General features: G+C 22.1%; 5 protein-coding genes across 5 annotated transcripts in view; 2 read left to right on the top strand and 3 right to left on the bottom strand.

The window, feature by feature from the left end:
* Positions 1 to 2,642: 2,642 nt before the first annotated feature.
* On the top strand, positions 2,643 to 3,730 carry SRAE_2000208700 (Calcineurin-like phosphoesterase domain, apaH type and Serine/threonine-specific protein phosphatase/bis(5-nucleosyl)-tetraphosphatase domain-containing protein; the record flags this gene model as incomplete). Its single annotated transcript, XM_024653114.1, has 2 exons — positions 2,643 to 3,154; positions 3,193 to 3,730. The coding sequence occupies 2 exons, from the start codon at positions 2,643 to 2,645 to the stop codon at positions 3,728 to 3,730; spliced, it is 1,050 nt and encodes a 349-aa protein (XP_024506623.1).
* A 2,886-nt stretch (positions 3,731 to 6,616) lies between these two features.
* On the bottom strand, positions 6,617 to 10,543 carry SRAE_2000208600 (Adenylate cyclase type 9; the record flags this gene model as incomplete). The annotated part of the gene is made up of 2 exons (XM_024653113.1): positions 6,617 to 10,369; positions 10,424 to 10,543. The coding sequence occupies 2 exons, from the start codon at positions 10,541 to 10,543 to the stop codon at positions 6,617 to 6,619; spliced, it is 3,873 nt and encodes a 1,290-aa protein (XP_024506622.1).
* Positions 10,544 to 15,162: 4,619 nt separating this feature from the next.
* On the top strand, positions 15,163 to 16,358 carry SRAE_2000208500 (Transmembrane protein 144; the record flags this gene model as incomplete). The annotated part of the gene is made up of 3 exons (XM_024653112.1): positions 15,163 to 15,256; positions 15,340 to 16,030; positions 16,085 to 16,358. The coding sequence occupies 3 exons, from the start codon at positions 15,163 to 15,165 to the stop codon at positions 16,356 to 16,358; spliced, it is 1,059 nt and encodes a 352-aa protein (XP_024506621.1).
* A 122-nt stretch (positions 16,359 to 16,480) lies between these two features.
* Positions 16,481 to 16,823, bottom strand: SRAE_2000208400 (Hypothetical protein; the record flags this gene model as incomplete). Its single annotated transcript, XM_024653111.1, has 2 exons — positions 16,481 to 16,633; positions 16,677 to 16,823. The coding sequence occupies 2 exons, from the start codon at positions 16,821 to 16,823 to the stop codon at positions 16,481 to 16,483; spliced, it is 300 nt and encodes a 99-aa protein (XP_024506620.1).
* A 168-nt stretch (positions 16,824 to 16,991) lies between these two features.
* The window catches only part of SRAE_2000208300 (LIM and SH3 domain protein 1), a gene marked incomplete at both ends in the record, with an annotated part of 1,405 nt that continues 488 nt past the window's right edge, over positions 16,992 to 17,908 (bottom strand). Inside the window, 2 exons of the mRNA XM_024653110.1 lie at positions 16,992 to 17,458; positions 17,834 to 17,908. The exon at positions 17,834 to 17,908 is cut by the window's right edge and continues 157 nt beyond it. Of these exons, the coding sequence (XP_024506619.1) occupies positions 16,992 to 17,458; positions 17,834 to 17,908 (542 nt within the window). The remainder of the gene's footprint in view (positions 17,459 to 17,833) is intronic.

Genomic DNA, 17,908 nt, shown 5'->3' with positions numbered 1-17,908 from the left:
CCAGAAATATAGTTTTTATAGATGTTGGAATATGTTAAAAATAACTATGGAATGTATTAAATTTTATATTTTGTTATATTATTATTATCAATTAGAATGAATCACCGATTATTTATTTTAAGAAATGACAAATATTTATCATAAATTTTTGCTTTCAAAGAAAATTAATAAGAAAAAATTTAAATTTTTTTTTAAAAAATAATCTATATTAGTAAAAATTTTTTATTGGCATTTTTTTTATATAAATAAAATATATTTAAAATTACAAGAAAACAACAAATTCAATTGTTGTATATAACTTTACTATCAATAGTTAGAAAAGCTGTTATTTTTTCATTAAAACAAAAAAATCTACTTATTAGTAAATATATTTATTAGAAATTCATTTTTATGGATAATATTTCCGTATAAAAATAGCAGCGAGTGGTTTCGATCCACCGACCTCTGGGTTATGGGCCCAGCACGCTTCCACTGCGCCACGCTGCTTGAAATCGAGTGTATTTTACTTATAAAAATGCGTTATTTTTACACATATAAACATATAAAGTGTTGCCGAGTACTGAGGGACTCAAAAATAGTTATATATCTTCAACTAAAAAATATTTTTTATTATCTTCACAGAATAACTATTACTAGAACAATTGTTTTAAACTTTTTAGCTACTTAAATATGTAAGAATATTCACAAAGCTGTTATAAACCAAAGAATTTTCATCTAATTTTTCAAAAAAATAAACTTTAAGTTGTTAAATTTCTATGATAGCATTAATACAAAAAATATGTATATGGATTCATTTAGATATTTGTAGTTATAAGATGAAAAAAATGTACATTAATATTAAAAAAAAAAGAATATTATTATAAAGAAAGTTTATTGTTGCAACAAGTTTGAAAATGCCTACAAAAAGTTTAGAAAAAATTATTACAAAGAAACAGTGAAATTTTCGTTGAAACTAAGAAATATTTTTTTCAATTTTACAATATTATTATGTTTATATGAATTTATTTGTAAATTTAATAAATTAATCAATAAAAAAATTTTCTTTTAGTAATAATCATCACAATATTTTACAATTTAAAAATAGATTTTTTAAGTAAAATAAAATTTAATAATTAAATTGTTTTTTTAGAATACACTATTTTATCGTTATTGGTATTGATATAAAAAAGTATTCTTTATGTAAAGTAAAATATTCATTATTTTGTTCCAGAGTTTTGCTTATACCAAATTTTTTAATTACCTCAAAATTACAACTCTGGTTTTTTTATCAAGACCAATACAATATTTAAAGTAATACAGAAAACCTCGAAAAAATATGTTTTTAAAATAATTAATTTTCTATAACTAAAAAAATAATGAAGATTCAGTTAGATTCTTTTCTTTATATTTTATTATTATATAATGACTTCCATCTTATAATGATAAAACTCTCACGATTAAATAAAGATCAAAATTTGTTTAAATTCATACCATAACATTTAACTGTAAATATAAAATTTATAATTCACTTATTGTTAAATATGTTCATGTACATTCAGACACTCTGTAAGTAAATTAAAAAAAAACATCATAATAAAAAAACCTTGTATAGTTTAAATTTCTTTATTATTATATAATCAAATGTATATCATTAATTTAAAAATAGATAAACTTACCATTAAACAAAATAAAATAAATTTATTTTAAAAGTTTTATTTTTATTATTTAATATACATTGCAACCATACTCATCTCCACTTAAAAAAAATAATATGATATTTATGGTATTGTGAAATATTATATTATTATAAAAAATTTATATTACGTTCATGAATCTTTTATAAGCATTATTGAAATCAGAATATTTGTTTAATTTAATAGTTAACAGTAAGGTTTGCGATGTAAGTATTAGAAGATGATAAAATTATATATTTTAATTTGAATTGTAAGATGCAATAAATATAATTATTGTTATTACAATAAAACATTATAAAAATACTATTAATTATAAAAAGTTAATTTTTAACAAAAAGGCGACTTACGCCACTAACGGTTCCCAGGAGGTCTCCCATCCAAGTACTAAGATAGCTCGCAGCTGATTCACTTCGGAGATCGGACGGGATCCGGTGCATTCAGCAGGATATGAGCGTAAGACACTACTGCCACTTTCTATCTCACCATTTAAAATTATATTTAACCCTTTACACTATAACATCTGGGAGAATTATTATATTGAAAGTTTACATACATATTTTGCAAGAAAATTTTATACTTTATAAGTATTGATATAAGTTAGTATTTTAAATTATTATTATAAAAATTGTTTTCATTTTTTAACTATATTTCTATCTAAAATATTTACAAAATTAGGTAACATTTTTGTAACTAATTTTTAATCAGTTTTCATATAAAGTTTCCATTTAAATTATTTTTTTTAATTTATAACCATTCTAAATATAATTATTATAAAGATAAAATAATTTTACCTTAATATTTTAATAATTTATTTATATTTTATTTTAATTAATCTTCAAATAAAAAAATTTTTATATTACAGCTTAAAATTTTTTAATATATTCAAATTTATTTTCAATATATTTACATGAATATGAAAGAAATATTATTTTATTTGCTATTTTTTTTTTAAAAATAGTTACACTATTAATGGCTGATCAGAGTAATAATGATGTTATAATGGAAGCTTCAAAAAAAGATCCTATTGAAAATAAAAATATTATCAATAATCCAGGGGTATTAACAATGTATGATGCAGATCCTTTTTTTAATCTTAAAGAAGAAGTAGAAGTTATTAAAAAAAGAATTGAAGGGTATGTTAAGAGGTTGACAGATGACTGGATTCCATCATTAGCAACATGTTTATTTTCTGAAAAAGAACTTCTTGAAGTTATCTATCGAGTTAGGGAAACATTTTGGATGCAGCCATTGTTAATTCATACGGCTGCTGATATCATTGTTGTTGGAGATATTCATGGACAATTTGAGGATCTTATTGCATTATTAAATTATAATGGTTATCCACCTAAAACTAGATATGTCTTTCTTGGTGATTATGTTGATAGAGGACCTTTTTCTATTGAAGTCATTATATTATTATTTTCATTAAAAATATTGTATCCTGAAGATATTATACTTTTAAGAGGTAACCATGAATCAAGGTAAATTTGTCTTTACCATACTTTATTTATTTTTTTAGACCAGTCAATACACAATACGGATTTTTGTCTGAATGTAAAAAAAGATACTCCACTCATCTTTATGACATTTTTCAAACAGCTTTTGCCAATATGCCATTTTGTGCATTAATTGAAAAAAAAATTCTTTGTATGCACGGTGGAATATCAGAAGATTTAACGGAATTTGAACAATTTGATCAAATAGAAAGACCTTGTGATATACCTGATCTTGGATTATTGGCTGATTTAACATGGGCAGATCCTGATTCTAATATTGACCAGTATGATGAGTCACCTCGTGGGGCAGCCAGAGTTTTTGGTACAACAGCATTAAAACAATTTATGAGTGTTCTTCAAATAGATTTAGTTGTCAGAGCTCATCAAATGGTTCAAGATGGTTTTGAATTTTTTGGTGATAGAAAATTGGTTACAATTTTTTCGGCACCACATTATACGGGACAATTTAATAATAACTCTGCTGTAATGAAAGTATCAAAAGATTTAAAATGTAGTTTTATTATTTTTAAACCATTAGATATAAAATCAGATGAATTATAATAACACATAATAATTAAATTAAATAATATTTAAAGTACTAATATAGAATAAAGCATTAATCCTTTTTTATCACTCTTACAAGTTATTTCCACAACATTTTTTTTTCTTCTACTTTTTTCAAAATAAAGGTAAATGCAATCAGATTTCTGCAATCGTCTTCAAATGAGTTTTCAAATAGAGTCTACCTTAAAAATATTTTTATACCTTTAACCACTATCGAGATATAAAAAAATGGTGACAATAGAATACGCGCGAAAAAGTACCAAGCATAATATTTCAAGAACGGCTGAAAATTTAAAAATCTTTTCAACGTAAGGTATACCTAAAATCACGAATGAAGCACAGCGCATCCAATTTTATAGACCTGTGACTTCATTAACTTGAGTTATCACTAAATTCTTAAAACTTTTTTTCAAGCATATTTCTTATCATATCTTCGTTTTTAGAAGTCCTATAAAGATATGAATAGGCTTAATGAATTTCTCGTAAAAAATTGATCTAGAATCATCTGTTTATTTTCAAAATATCTCATTGCATCATGGAAGTCGAAATTTACAAAAAAATATTCCCCAATTTTGCCCTCAACTCTGAATCCTTATAACTCCTGAAATTTCAATTTTCAAATATTGTTGATTATATTCAAAATTCATCCCGTTTCAAGGGCTATCGAATGACTATAGTGGCATATTCAAATTCCAAAAAAAGTTGTTTATTTTTGGTCACAGTTTTAGAGGCAAAGTCGGAAATTTAGAATAATTTTAGCCAATTTTTGAATCTTTGAAAATAATAATGTTATAGCTATGAAAATTAATATTCTAGACCTACTTTGAATAGAAATCGAATGAAACTGGTCCCATCTTCATAGGATAATTATTTCTTGAGATACTGAAAAAGTCGGGAACAATGAATATTTTAGAAAAATTTCCGCCCTTGGTCATATCTTGCTCCAAAATCATGATAAATTCAAGCAGATTTCTGCAATCGACTTCTAATAAGTTTTCATATAGGGCCTACCTTCAAAATATTTTTATATCTTTAACCATTTTCGAGATATAAAAAATGGTGACAATGGATTGCGCGCGAAAAAGTACCAAGCATAATATTTCAAGAACGGCTGAAAATTTAAAAATCTTTTCAACGTAAGGTATACCTAAAATCACGAATAAAGCACAGCGCATCCAATTTCATAAACCTGTGACTTCATTAACTTGAGTTATCACTAAATTCTTAAAACTTTTTTTCAAGTATATTTCTTATCATAACTTCATTTTTATAAGTCCTATGAAAATGTGAATAGGCTTAATGAATTTCTCGTAAAAAAATGATCTAGAATAAAGTATTTATTTTAAAAATTTACAATATTATCATGGAAGTCGAGATTTAAAAAAAATATTCCACAATTTCGCCCTTCAACTTTGACTCTCTATAACTCCTGAAGTTTTAATTTTCTAATATTGTTGATTATATTCAAAATTCATCCCGTCTTAAAGGCTATTGAATGAATATAGTTGCATAATCCAATTCCAATAAAAGTTGTTTTTTTTAATTTTTATTACAAAAAATTTTTTAGTTATTTATTTTTCTTTATTTCTTTATTGTTTTAGTATAAAAAATTTATATTCAATCAACATAGCAATTTTTTAAAAAAAAAATTATACATATGTTTAATATTCAAATATTCAAAAAAAATTTCTAATACGTCAGTTACTTTAAAATTAAGCCAAATAATAATTTGAAATTAATATTCTCATTAACAATTATCTTTTTTTATAATACTTATTTTTTTCTTTTCATTAGTTACATGTAAAAATAATACTTCCATTTTTCATATTTTAGAAAAGTAGTAAATTTACTATTTCTATATTTTAAAAACAATCTATTAATATTCCTTCTTCACTTGAAAAACACAATTAACTAAATAGTAAATCAGTCATCTTTTGACTCATCAATTATTTCAAGAATTTCAGATTTTTTTAAAACAAGACAAACCGAAAATAAAGTATTATATTGGCATGTATTATTAAAATAACTATAATTAGAAAACAAAAAAACTTTCCTCTTCTCAAAATTGTATTATTATTGTTTTTTGTTGAACAAAAAAAGGAAAACAAATTGATATTAGCTGTTAACATTGTAACAATAACAATCCCTTTATCGTTTCCAAGACTACAAAAAAAAAACATTTAAATTAAATAATGTGAACTTTTTTACAATACAAATTTATATTTATAACATAAAGAAATAATATATAAATACTTACAAAAAATCATTCTTTATATAATAAGCACTCGTTAAAAATATATCTCTTCCCATTAATATTTCTTTCATGTTATCTTCTAAATTTATACTATACTATACCATATCATAATAAATATTGTTATAAAAATAAAGAAATATTTTTATTGATAATTTAAAAAGTATTTTTTTAAAAAAATATTAAAAAAAAAGATTTTTTTTTATTTAAATATAATTTATTTAATATATTTACATAGATTTATATTTTTATTTATAATCTTATCAAAACATATTTAGAACAAAAAGAAAGAATTTTTTTTTGCAGTATTATTTATCTTTAGTTTTTATTATTATATTATATAATTTAAATTTTTTTTTATAAATAAATTTAAAAATTATTTATATCTTTTATTATTTTTTTTTTTGTTAAGAGTTTCATTGTTGTCACCGAATATATATATATATAAATATGTATATATATATATATATATATATTTTTACTAAATATATTTTATCCTAGTTCATATCTATTTTAATTTCTTTTTTATATCAAAAATATAGATAAGCTAAGAGATCTTTTTTGTTGAAATTAAAAAAATAACGTTTTTTTTTTAAATAATTTTGTATGTAAATTTTGGTAATAATATTTTTCTACATATTATCTTTATTTTCTTTTGAATAAAAAGGTGATTCACCTTTTCGTCCTGTTAGTAAATAAGTATCCATTCCACCATCAACACCTTTAACTTCTATATGATCACGAAATTGAAAATCATATCTATCACATAATAAATCTTTAGTATATTGTGATACTTGAATCCTATTATTAACACCTGTAGAGTACATTCTTGAAGCTATATTAACAGTATCTCCCCAAATATCATAATATAATTTGGTTGTTCCGATAACACCAGCAGTCACTGGACCTATATTTATTCCTATTTTTATAATAAATTCAAAATTTAATAAATCTTGATTAAATTCAGCTAAAACATTTTGGATAGCTAAAGCAAATTCTATTAATTGATATAAATGTTCATAAGGATGAAGGCATAATTTTCTTCTATCTGAATTTAAACCCGATGCTGCCATATATGTACTACCTATTGTTTTTATTTTTTCAACATGATCAAATTCTGGTCTATCTAATAAATCATCAAAATCACCTATTATTTCATTTAGAACACGAATAAATTCTCTACCACCCTCAAATGTTTCTTCATACATTTCATTCCAATTTGTTATTGTAGCAAACATTACAGCAACCAATGAACGATTCTTTGAATATTTTTGATCTTTATTTAATCTTTTTAATGCATGTGGTGGTATAATATTTGTTAATAACCAATCTGCTTGATCTCTAACAACAACCATTTGATGAGTATCTTTTTTTGAAACAACATCACCATAAAATGATATTCTTCCAGCAGCTTCAAATTGATAATTTGAAAATCCAACTAAAATAACAGATAATATAACTACAACAACAAGTTCCCATATAAATAAAGGGCTACCAAAATTTTCTTCTGCCCATACCGGTAAAGTACCATTACAATTATCTTTATCATCAAATGGAAGAATATTAAATGTATTAATTGTTCTAATTGTATTATCTTTTATCATCATATTATTTAAATTTCTTTGACAATATGATGTTGCACCAAGAAATATTAATCCTATCATTAATCCTTGAAATGTTTTAGCCCAACATCCTAATTGTGAAAAATTGGCATGAGCATATATTATTATAAGAATTACCAAACTAAATACTAATCTTACAGTCATTGATGATATTGGTAGGCAAATAGAATCTGAAGTTTCTTTTTTGTTACATAATGGCATAATTGTTAAAGCACATCCTAAAGGTAATGCTATTAAAGTTAAACCAAGTATATGTCTAGGTATCCATTGATGAATATTTGGTAAGATTACTTTATCTGTTACTATTGGAGCACAAAATAGTACTATTCCAAAAAGAAGAAATATTGAAGCTATTATTGAATATATTATAAAACCAATATTATAATTATCTAATGTTACTAGTAATATTAGTAATACTATACAATAATTAATACCACAAACAGCTAAATCAACTAATATACCATTATATGACAATTTTTTTGTCTTTATTTTTTTTTTATTTCTAATAGAAATATTATTATTTCCTTCAATTTTATTTTCATCATCTTCCTCTTTATATATTCCTTCACTAAAATGTGCTCTATATTCTTTTTCAATATCTTTATCTTTAAATGTTAATGTCCATCTATTTAATGAATCACCATGTTTCCAAAAATTTCTTACAAAATCAGCATCACTTTGTATTGCTTTAGCCAATTTTTGATCATACTCTCTGTCATCTGTTCCACCTCTTGTTAGAGAAGTTGCATTATTATGTAAACTTATTGCTGTATCAAGAGCATTCATTGATGCACATTCAGATAAATTTTGTAATCCACTACTTTGACTACCCCTTAAACTATTACAAATACTATTATCATTTGCCAAGTCAATAGATATTTTACCACCAATTCTTTTTGCTATTATTAATGTTTCATCATCCTCAATATCATGAGGATTACTTTTTTCTGGTATTGATGAAGAAAATGATGATTTAGCTAATGCCATTAAACTACTACTTTTTCTTCTAGATTCAGCTAATTCTATATCATCATCATTTGTAACATTTAAATTTGATGTTGTCATTAATTTTCTAGGTTGTTGTTGATTTTGTTTTTTATGTTTAAAACTACCAGTAGCATTAAATGAATTTGGGGATGCTCTTGTAGAGGCTGCCGATTGGACACTTTTTAATTTTCCAACAATTTTTCTTCTAAAACTATTTCCAGTTTCAATGGCACCTTTTGTTGCAGTTCCACTAATATTATTTTGTTCTTGTACTATTTGTTGTGGTGATTGAAATTGTTTCCAATAATTTAACCATTCCTCTTCACATTCTTTAGTTCTTCCAGCAATAAAATATGTTTTCATACCATTATGTATAGGTCCATCCTCCAAAATATATTGATTATTAAGAAATTTTGCTGTAACTTCACTTATATGTACTCTTCCAGCAATTCCAGTTGATTCCATTTCATTAGCTAATGTTACATCATTAGAAAATACATCGAATTTAAATCTTTTTGTACCAACCATTCCACACATTACTTTTCCAGTATGAATACCTACACGCATATTAACTTCTTGTCCTCTATCAATATCAAATTGCCTAATAGCTACAATCATTGCTAATCCCATTTCAACAACCCATTTAGCATGATCTGGTTGTGGTTCAGGGCACCCAGAAACACAATAATAACAATCACCTAATGTACTAATTTTTTCACATTTACATGTTCTACATAAATTATCAAATCTTCCAAATAAATCATTTAAAAGATTAACCAATTCTTCAGCACTTTTATTTGATGACATTTTTGTAAAACCAGCAATATCAGCAAATAATATAGATACATCAGTCATTAAATTCATTGTAAATGGTCTAAATTTTCTAACATCAGGAGCCTGACCAACACTTGGTGGTGATGTTAATGGACCATTTTCATCACCAGAAGATCTAACAGTTGTTGCATTAGACATTCTATAAGCTGAGTGTTCTGATTGTGATGGTCTTCTCATTTCATTGGCATCTTTACATATTTCAGTTGCATATTTTTCAGGCATAACAGAAGCAATCATAGCATTTTTAAATGTTGTTTCTTGTTTTAAATCATTTTTAGCCATTAAACTAATAGCTACCGTTAAAAATGTTATTCTTTGCCTAACTTGTGTTAATATATATAAATGTATACCAAGAAGGTGAATACATATATGTAATAACATTCTAACACCAGGAGGAATATCACCTTCTTTTAAATATATTTGTTGTCTAGTTAATATTTCATATAATATTGAATATATTAATGTAAATATAATTGAAACATATAATGGTAATGGTATAACAGTATAAACTAATAAAACAACTTGAATACTAGTAGTTAATGTAGCAACAGGTCCCATTATTGGAGATTTTTGTTGTGAAAAAATTAATTGTGTTGTAATAAAAATTAAAAAAGTACATAAAAATGATGTTGGCATATAAAAACGTTGATAATGTATAGAATATTTAGAAAATATAATTAATCCACTACATATTAAAAGGTGTATTGTAAAAACAGTCCAATGAACAGGTGTATCTTGTTCAAATATTCTAAGATATGTAATCCACATAGAAGATGTTAATAGAATATATATAAGACCTAAACGAAAACGTTTTCTAAGTAATGGAAAACTACAATTCCAATATTCTGTTTCAAGAATTGTAGAATCAAATTGTGGATTCCACCATCGTGCTGAGGCTCTTTTAAATAAAGGACTATGATGAGGACTGGAGGTACTTCGTAACTATAAAATATTAAAAAAATTAATTAGATAATTAGTTAAAAAAAAAAATCTTACAGGTTGTGTTGTACTTAGAGGATTCCTTTCATTAGCTCCAACATAGACATTTTCATGACTTAACATTCCAATAACTTCCTCACCATTTTCAATTTTTTTAGAAGTAGTTGGTCTTAACATTTCTTATTTTTAATCATATAAAATATCACTATTATTTATTTAAAAGTTTGTTGATAGTCAATAGAAAAGGAATTATCTTTTAACTTTCAATTTCATAGAATACGGATAATATGTATATATAAAATTTTATACATATATTTTTATATTTAACAATGAATTAATGTTAAACAAAAATTTTTCTTTTTCTTCAGATCAAAAGAGCTTTTTTCTTAATATTATATATATATATTCCTTCTGCCATTTACTTTATATAAATAAATCTTTATATCAGACTCCCAAACTACTGTTGTCAATATGGGTTTTTATTGAGGAAATAATTATAATGTTAAAAGAGAGTGAATATTGATAGGAGAGAATATTATATTTTATTCTTTCTTCAATAATAACACTATTATTATTTTTTCTTTAAAAAAATACATATAAATTAAGCATACAAAATCTGAAAAATTTATTAAATAATATTAATAATAATAAAAAAGTACAAAGATTAGAAAAAAAAAAAATAAATATAATATTATTTTATCTAAAAATGTTTTTTAATCTACATTTAGTTTCTAATAAAATTTAATAAAGAAAATAGTATAAAAAAATTATTTGATAAAAAAAGATTATTTAAAAAAAAAAGTTTTATTTTATAGTAATATTTTAATAACTTTTTATTATTTTTAATCTTCTATTTAAAAATTTTATCACTTTTGTCATCATTAAAAAGTATTATCTCTTTTTTCTATTTACCATATCTTTAAAAATCTATTATTGGAGGGAAAAATTTAGAAAATAACTATTATTTTCTCATTTATATAAAGATATAATAATATATAAGCTTTAACTAAATTTGGGTTGTTTAGTTAATATATACAACAAAGCAAAAATGACATGAAAAAGTAGTTAACAAAGTTTTTTAACACTTTATTCCATTAACATAAATTTTCTTTTTAATACACATATATTTTATGGAAATACTATTATGGTTTAAAAGTTTAGAAAAATATATAAAATAAATAAATGAATGGAGGAAAAAAAAAAATTTTTTTTTTATTTAAAAATTATAATAAGGATGTATAATATATATATATAAAATAATAATAATAAATAAATAAAAAAATAGTCAGTTTCAAAAATTTGGAGATAAAAAAAAAAATTACATTTATTTATATTAGCTCCATCTTTCTTTATAATTGATAGATAAGTAAAAATTTAAAATTTGAGGACGAAGAAAATTAATAGAAATTTAATATTCTATTCATTATATACTCATTTTCTTACCAATACACTATCGTCATATATAAATTTGTATAAAACTAATTTAAAAAAAAAAATATATATATATATACATATATCACTACTATTTAACGAAAACTTTTAAATAAAAAGTTTTGTTTTAAATATTTTAACTTTTTCCAAACACAATAAATGAGTAATCATCTTTTAAAAAAAAAAAAAAAAGGAAATGTATCCTTGTGGAATAATTAAGGGAAAACGCATGTTGATAAAGTAAAAACTCCCATAAGGGCAATCATCTTTATTTATCTTGTCCCATACTATATACAATTTATATTATATAATCTGGAGGATTATTTAAGAAGTTCCTTTATATACAAAAACTTTATCTATTCATAAAAATATATTTGTATATATATTTAAAAAAAATAATAACAATATATGTATGAATAAACAATAAAAAAAAAAAAAACATTCTTTCATTATTATTACTTCATTATTCTGCTTTTTATCTTCTCTCTTATTCTTTCTACTTCTACATATTGTATTATGTGTAATGATGTCAGATGAGAAAATTTTTTGGTAGTAAGTAAAAAAAAATTATATGTGATATAAAAATAGTATTTTTTTTTTATATATATATTCTCTTAATGGTAATTCTTAATAATTTTTTCTTTGAATTATGTCATATATATATATTTATAGACATATGTTAAAAGAAACAGACATTATAAATTGTACACATAGAAATATTAAAATATAAATGAAGAGGGAAAATAAAATTATATATAAAGATAAGGTTTTAGCACAAAATATGTTTATATATATATATATATAAATTTCTTAAGACTTTATAGTAAAAAGGCATAAATGCTAGTATTGAGTTTTTAAAAAAAGTAACCAATAGAAAAGATATCCCATATATGAATAAAATGTATTTATATTTTTGGTATAAATATATCTATGAAATATAAAAGAAGAAAAGTGTCATTAAAGAAGACTTCTTTTTTCATCAAAATTACTATTGTCCTTTATTAATATCTTATCGATATATATATATATATATATTATTAGTCTATTAATAATTTGTTAAACAACAAACTATAATCAAATATATCTAAAAAAAGAATAAAAGAAAAAAAGGTCAAGATTTATTTAAAAAAAAATCTCTTTTTTTATATTTTTAGAAAAAAAATATATATAAAAGATTTATAAAAATTTAAATAAAATCTTTTAGATAATATATACGTAACAAAATACTAATAATCATATAATAAAAATTTCTAAAATTTTCCTTTAAAACTATAGTTAAATAATAAATAAAAAAAATCTCCTCAAATACCTACTTTTCCTTTATCCCTTGGTATATGTAGGACAAAAGTTAAAATAAAAATAAACATAATTTTGCAATATCAAAAAGCAGCCTATTTGAAACACCTGCAACCCTAAAATAATTATATGTTATATATATATATATATTTCATATAATGTTAATAACTTTTTAAAACAAAAATTAACCTAATAATAAAATATTCTAGTGATTGTTCAGGCAAATAAATATAAAATAAAATATCAAAAAAGAATAATATAAAAGATAACAACATTTTTTTTTTTTTGAAGATTAATTAAATCTCTTTTTATCACAATTATATATAAAATCATTTATGTGTTTATATATAAATATTTGAAACAAAAGAATAATATATCAATTTTTTTCCCTACATAAACATTTTATTTTAATTTCCATGGCACATATTTTAGAGAAAAAAATATTATATAAAAATGTTAAAAATGCATAAATTTTAACAATAAAAAAAAATTAATGAAGTATATTTTTGATAATTAATTTATATATATAAAAAAAAATAAGATAAGTAGAAAAAAATTTTTATATACCAAATTGTGTTATTTTCCTTTTGCCATTTTACTCTGTGGTATAAAAAATAACAAATATAAAAGATTTTTTTTTTAATGTTATAAGAAAAGTTGATATTTAAAGAAATATAAAAAAATAAATATATTTTTTTTTAAATATTATAATTTCTCAGTATTTGATCATATTAATAAAAGGTTATATCTATATAAAAATATTTGTTGAATAAAATAAATATGTATTACATAAATATATATGTAGATGCATGTTTAGAAAGTAAAATTTAACAAAAAAAATGAAAGTATTTTTGTTATACTTTATTATTAAATAAAATAACAAAAAAATTTTTTTAAAAAAATGTTAATTAATTAAAGAATTTTTTTTTTTTGTATTATGCATAATTGTTAAAAAATTATATTTTCTTTTTAGTTTTAATCTGTTAAATATATTTTTCTTTATTAGTATTAAAAAATTGTTATAAAAATAAAGATATATGGATATAAAGTAAAACAATAAATGAGGAACAGAACTCCAAAAAGTTTTTATTACTTTACATTTTTAAAAGTTCTAAAATTCCATTACACTATAACTTTTACTTTCTAGTAAAAGTATATAATATAAATATATGTATATTATATATATATAATATATACTTGAGAAGAGTATGAAGAAATACATTTTTTTTTTGATCTTTTATTTCAATATATAATTTAATAAATATATACTACTATTAATGGGGAAAAAAAATTTTAATAATATTTTATTTGTATTTATTCTCTGTATATATTTATACTATTTTTCAAGTTTATTTATTCATCCTACATATGTATTTTAGCTACAAAAATTATTGATTTTTCATGTTGATTTGTTTATTAAAAAAATTTTTTTATTTGTTTATTTATGTCTTATTTCTTTAATAATTTAATAAAAAATATTTTTCCAATAAATATATATATATATATGTATATGGAATAGTAATATTAAATTAAAATAAATTATTATGATATACTAAATTTATTTATCATTATTTGTGTCTTTTGATTTCTTAAAATTAACATTTTATATATTTAAAAATTTATAAGAAAAATACTTTTTGTTTACAAATTGTTAAAATGAAATGTCATTATAAATTGTAATATTTTTAATTTAAATATTAAGATAATCAGTGTTGATTAAAAACATTTTGATTGTAAAAGTTTATGATGAATTAAGAAAGTAACAAATAGGGAAAAATTTTTATGTTAAACCTTAACACACAATTTATCAAAAAAAAAAACTTTTAAATTATAATCTTTATTTTATCATTAATTGTGTTTTTTTAATATAATATTAGATGGCCAGGGTAAAAAATTTGTTATCTCAAGTTTTCTCGTTTCGTGGGTGTCTATTCAATCAGAAAAATTTTTATCTATTATAAATTTTTAAAGTTATTTTATTACAATTTTTATTTAAAATTATACACGTATTATTTTTTTTTTTTATAGAGAGTTTAAAAAAATATTTTTATAAAATTGATACTTAAATAATGACGCTTGGTTTTGGTTTGGGTGCATGTGCTATAGCATCTGTAGCATTTGGGTCCATGTTTGTTCCATTAAAAAAATATGATGCTGGTGATGGTATGTTTTTATGTTTATTTGTTGTTGTTTTTTTTTTATCACTTACCTATAATATCCTTTTTTTTTTCTTTTTTTAACTATAGGCATTTTTTCCCAATTAATTATGGCTGTGGCAATATTAATATCTTCTTTTGTCATCAATTCCTTTCAGAATTTTCCTCCTTTTGAACCATATGCTTTGATAAGTGGTGTATTGTGGGTGTGTGGTAATTCTATGGCTGTTCCTATAATTAATAAACTTGGCCTGTCTGTTGGTATTCTTTTATGGAATTCTGTTAATTGTTGTTTAGGAGCATTTTCTTCAGTATTTGGTTGGTTTGGTACAGAATCTAAACCACCATCTTTATTTATTCCATATTTTATTGGAGTTTTATTTGTAGTTATTGGTGGTTTTATTTTTTCTTTAATAAAAAAAGAAAATGTTTTTGAAGAAAGGGAGAGTAATGATTTGATGGAGAATGGTGATCAATTATGTAATGAAACATTTTTGATGAATAATGATACAAGAAATAACTATCAAAGTATTCCTACAGAAAAAACAAACATGTCTACAACTAAAATTATTGAAAAGTCATTAATTTATGATAGAATACTTGGTGTAGTGATGGCTGTTCTTTCTGGTTCAATGTATGCTTTAGTTTTCGTACCAATAACTATCCTTCAACAATCTGAAACACAAAATCCTAAAAAACATATATTAGATTATTTTTTTTCTTTTACATTTGGCATTTTTATAACAGCAACAGTTGTTTTTATCATTTATGGAATAGTAAAGTAAGTTTTTTTTTTCTTATTTTTACATAAAAAAAAATTGTAATTAATTTTTAGAAAAAATAAACCATATGTCAATTCATCAGTTGCTTTACCAGCATTAATAGCTGGAGTTTTATGGACAATAGGACAGTCATCTTTTTTTGTTGCAAATGAAAATCTTTCACAATCCATATCATTTCCTATTATAACAACATTACCAGGTGTCATATCATCTTTATGGAGTATCTTTTTTTTTCATGAAATCTCTTCAAAAAAAAATATTATTAAACTTATTATAGCTTGTTCCATAACATTTATTGGTGTTATTATTGTTTCACTTTCTAGATAACAAAATTATGTGGATAATGATTTTAAAATAAAAAAATAAATATTTTATTAATAAATAAAGTATACAAATAAATTATTACGTTATTTTTAGTTTATCATTAAAATATTTAATGTTTTTGTTATTTATTCAGCTGTATAATATTTAGTAAGACCATGGAGTATGTAACATAATGGTTTTCTAAATACTAATGATATTCCAAGAAATGTTACAGAAATAAATCCTAGGTAAAGAAAGTTAAGAAGAATTATAAAACATGTTTTTTCACGTGTTTCTGCCTTCAAAATTTATTATTATTGATAATATTTAATATTAACATACCGTTAATTTGCATGTACTACAACAAGATTGTTTTTTAACTTCTTGATTTAATTTGTTGTGCCTTTTACTGATATTTGTATTTGTTATAGAATCCAATGATGAATTTAATGAATAATCAGAATTAGCACTTTTTAATTCTATTTTCATAATACATCAAATAAAATAATTATAATAAAAAAAGAATATATTAGTATTACATTTATATAATATAAAAAAAAATTTAAAAAAAAAAGAATAAAAATTCAAATTATGTGTTATTTAAAAAAAAAGGAGAAAGGAATTTTTTTCATATTAATTAAATGAAAATATAATAAATTATTTAATATAAATATTTCTTTTGACTGGTTTAACCATTTCTACATAATTAGCTGGAAGCATTCCCCATTGTAATGTTCTTTGTACAGTTCCTGTCATCCACCCATCATCAACTTTTTGACAATTGACAATGATATCATTTTCAAGAAAACTTACTTCATCATTATCTGCAGCCGTGTAATCGTATAGAGCTTTAACAGTAAAACCGGTTTGTTTTGAGTTAAATCTTGGTGTTGAGACGGTATTTGTTGGGGATGTTACACCAGAATCAGTACGATTAGAAACTTTTGTTGGTGTTGTTATTGAGGATTGTCTTAAGGCATCAGTCAAATTTTTAATTGTTCCACCATTTTGTTTTTTATAATTATTATTGTTATTATTATTATTATTATTATTGCTTGCTGATCCCCAATTTCCGTTAAGGGGATCATAATCTGCAATACTACCAACTGGACGCATTTGATTTACTAAAAATATAAAATTAATAAAATATAAAAAATAATATTGATAAAAAATTTTTATTTTGTCATGGTTACAACCTTCATTATTTGAATCACTAGAATAAATTTGAAACCCATTATAAGGTGTAAAGATTGGAAAAACTAAAAAAAAATTAAAAGTCAGAAATGGCATATATTAATAAAATATATACTTTAAAAACCACTTTTTTTTTTATTGTTACAATTACATATGTGATTCACTAACAAAAAGAGATCTCTAAAAAAAAGTGAAAATAAAGGAAGACAAAAAAAAAAAAATAAAGTGCAAAAAATGAAAAAAAATTATCAATTACACTTCCATGAATAAAGTCACTTTTACAGGATAATATTTAATATTATTACCTTCATTTGTGGATGAAATACATTGTGATGCATTAGAAATACCAGAATCACTTTTTTCATCTACCTCCTTTTGTG

This window comes from Strongyloides ratti (assembly GCF_001040885.1).
Source record: "Strongyloides ratti genome assembly S_ratti_ED321, chromosome : 2".
Taxonomy (NCBI): Eukaryota; Metazoa; Nematoda; class Chromadorea; order Rhabditida; family Strongyloididae; genus Strongyloides; species Strongyloides ratti.
Note: the sequence above shows the minus strand (reverse complement) of the source record. Positions and strands in the feature narration are given on the sequence as shown.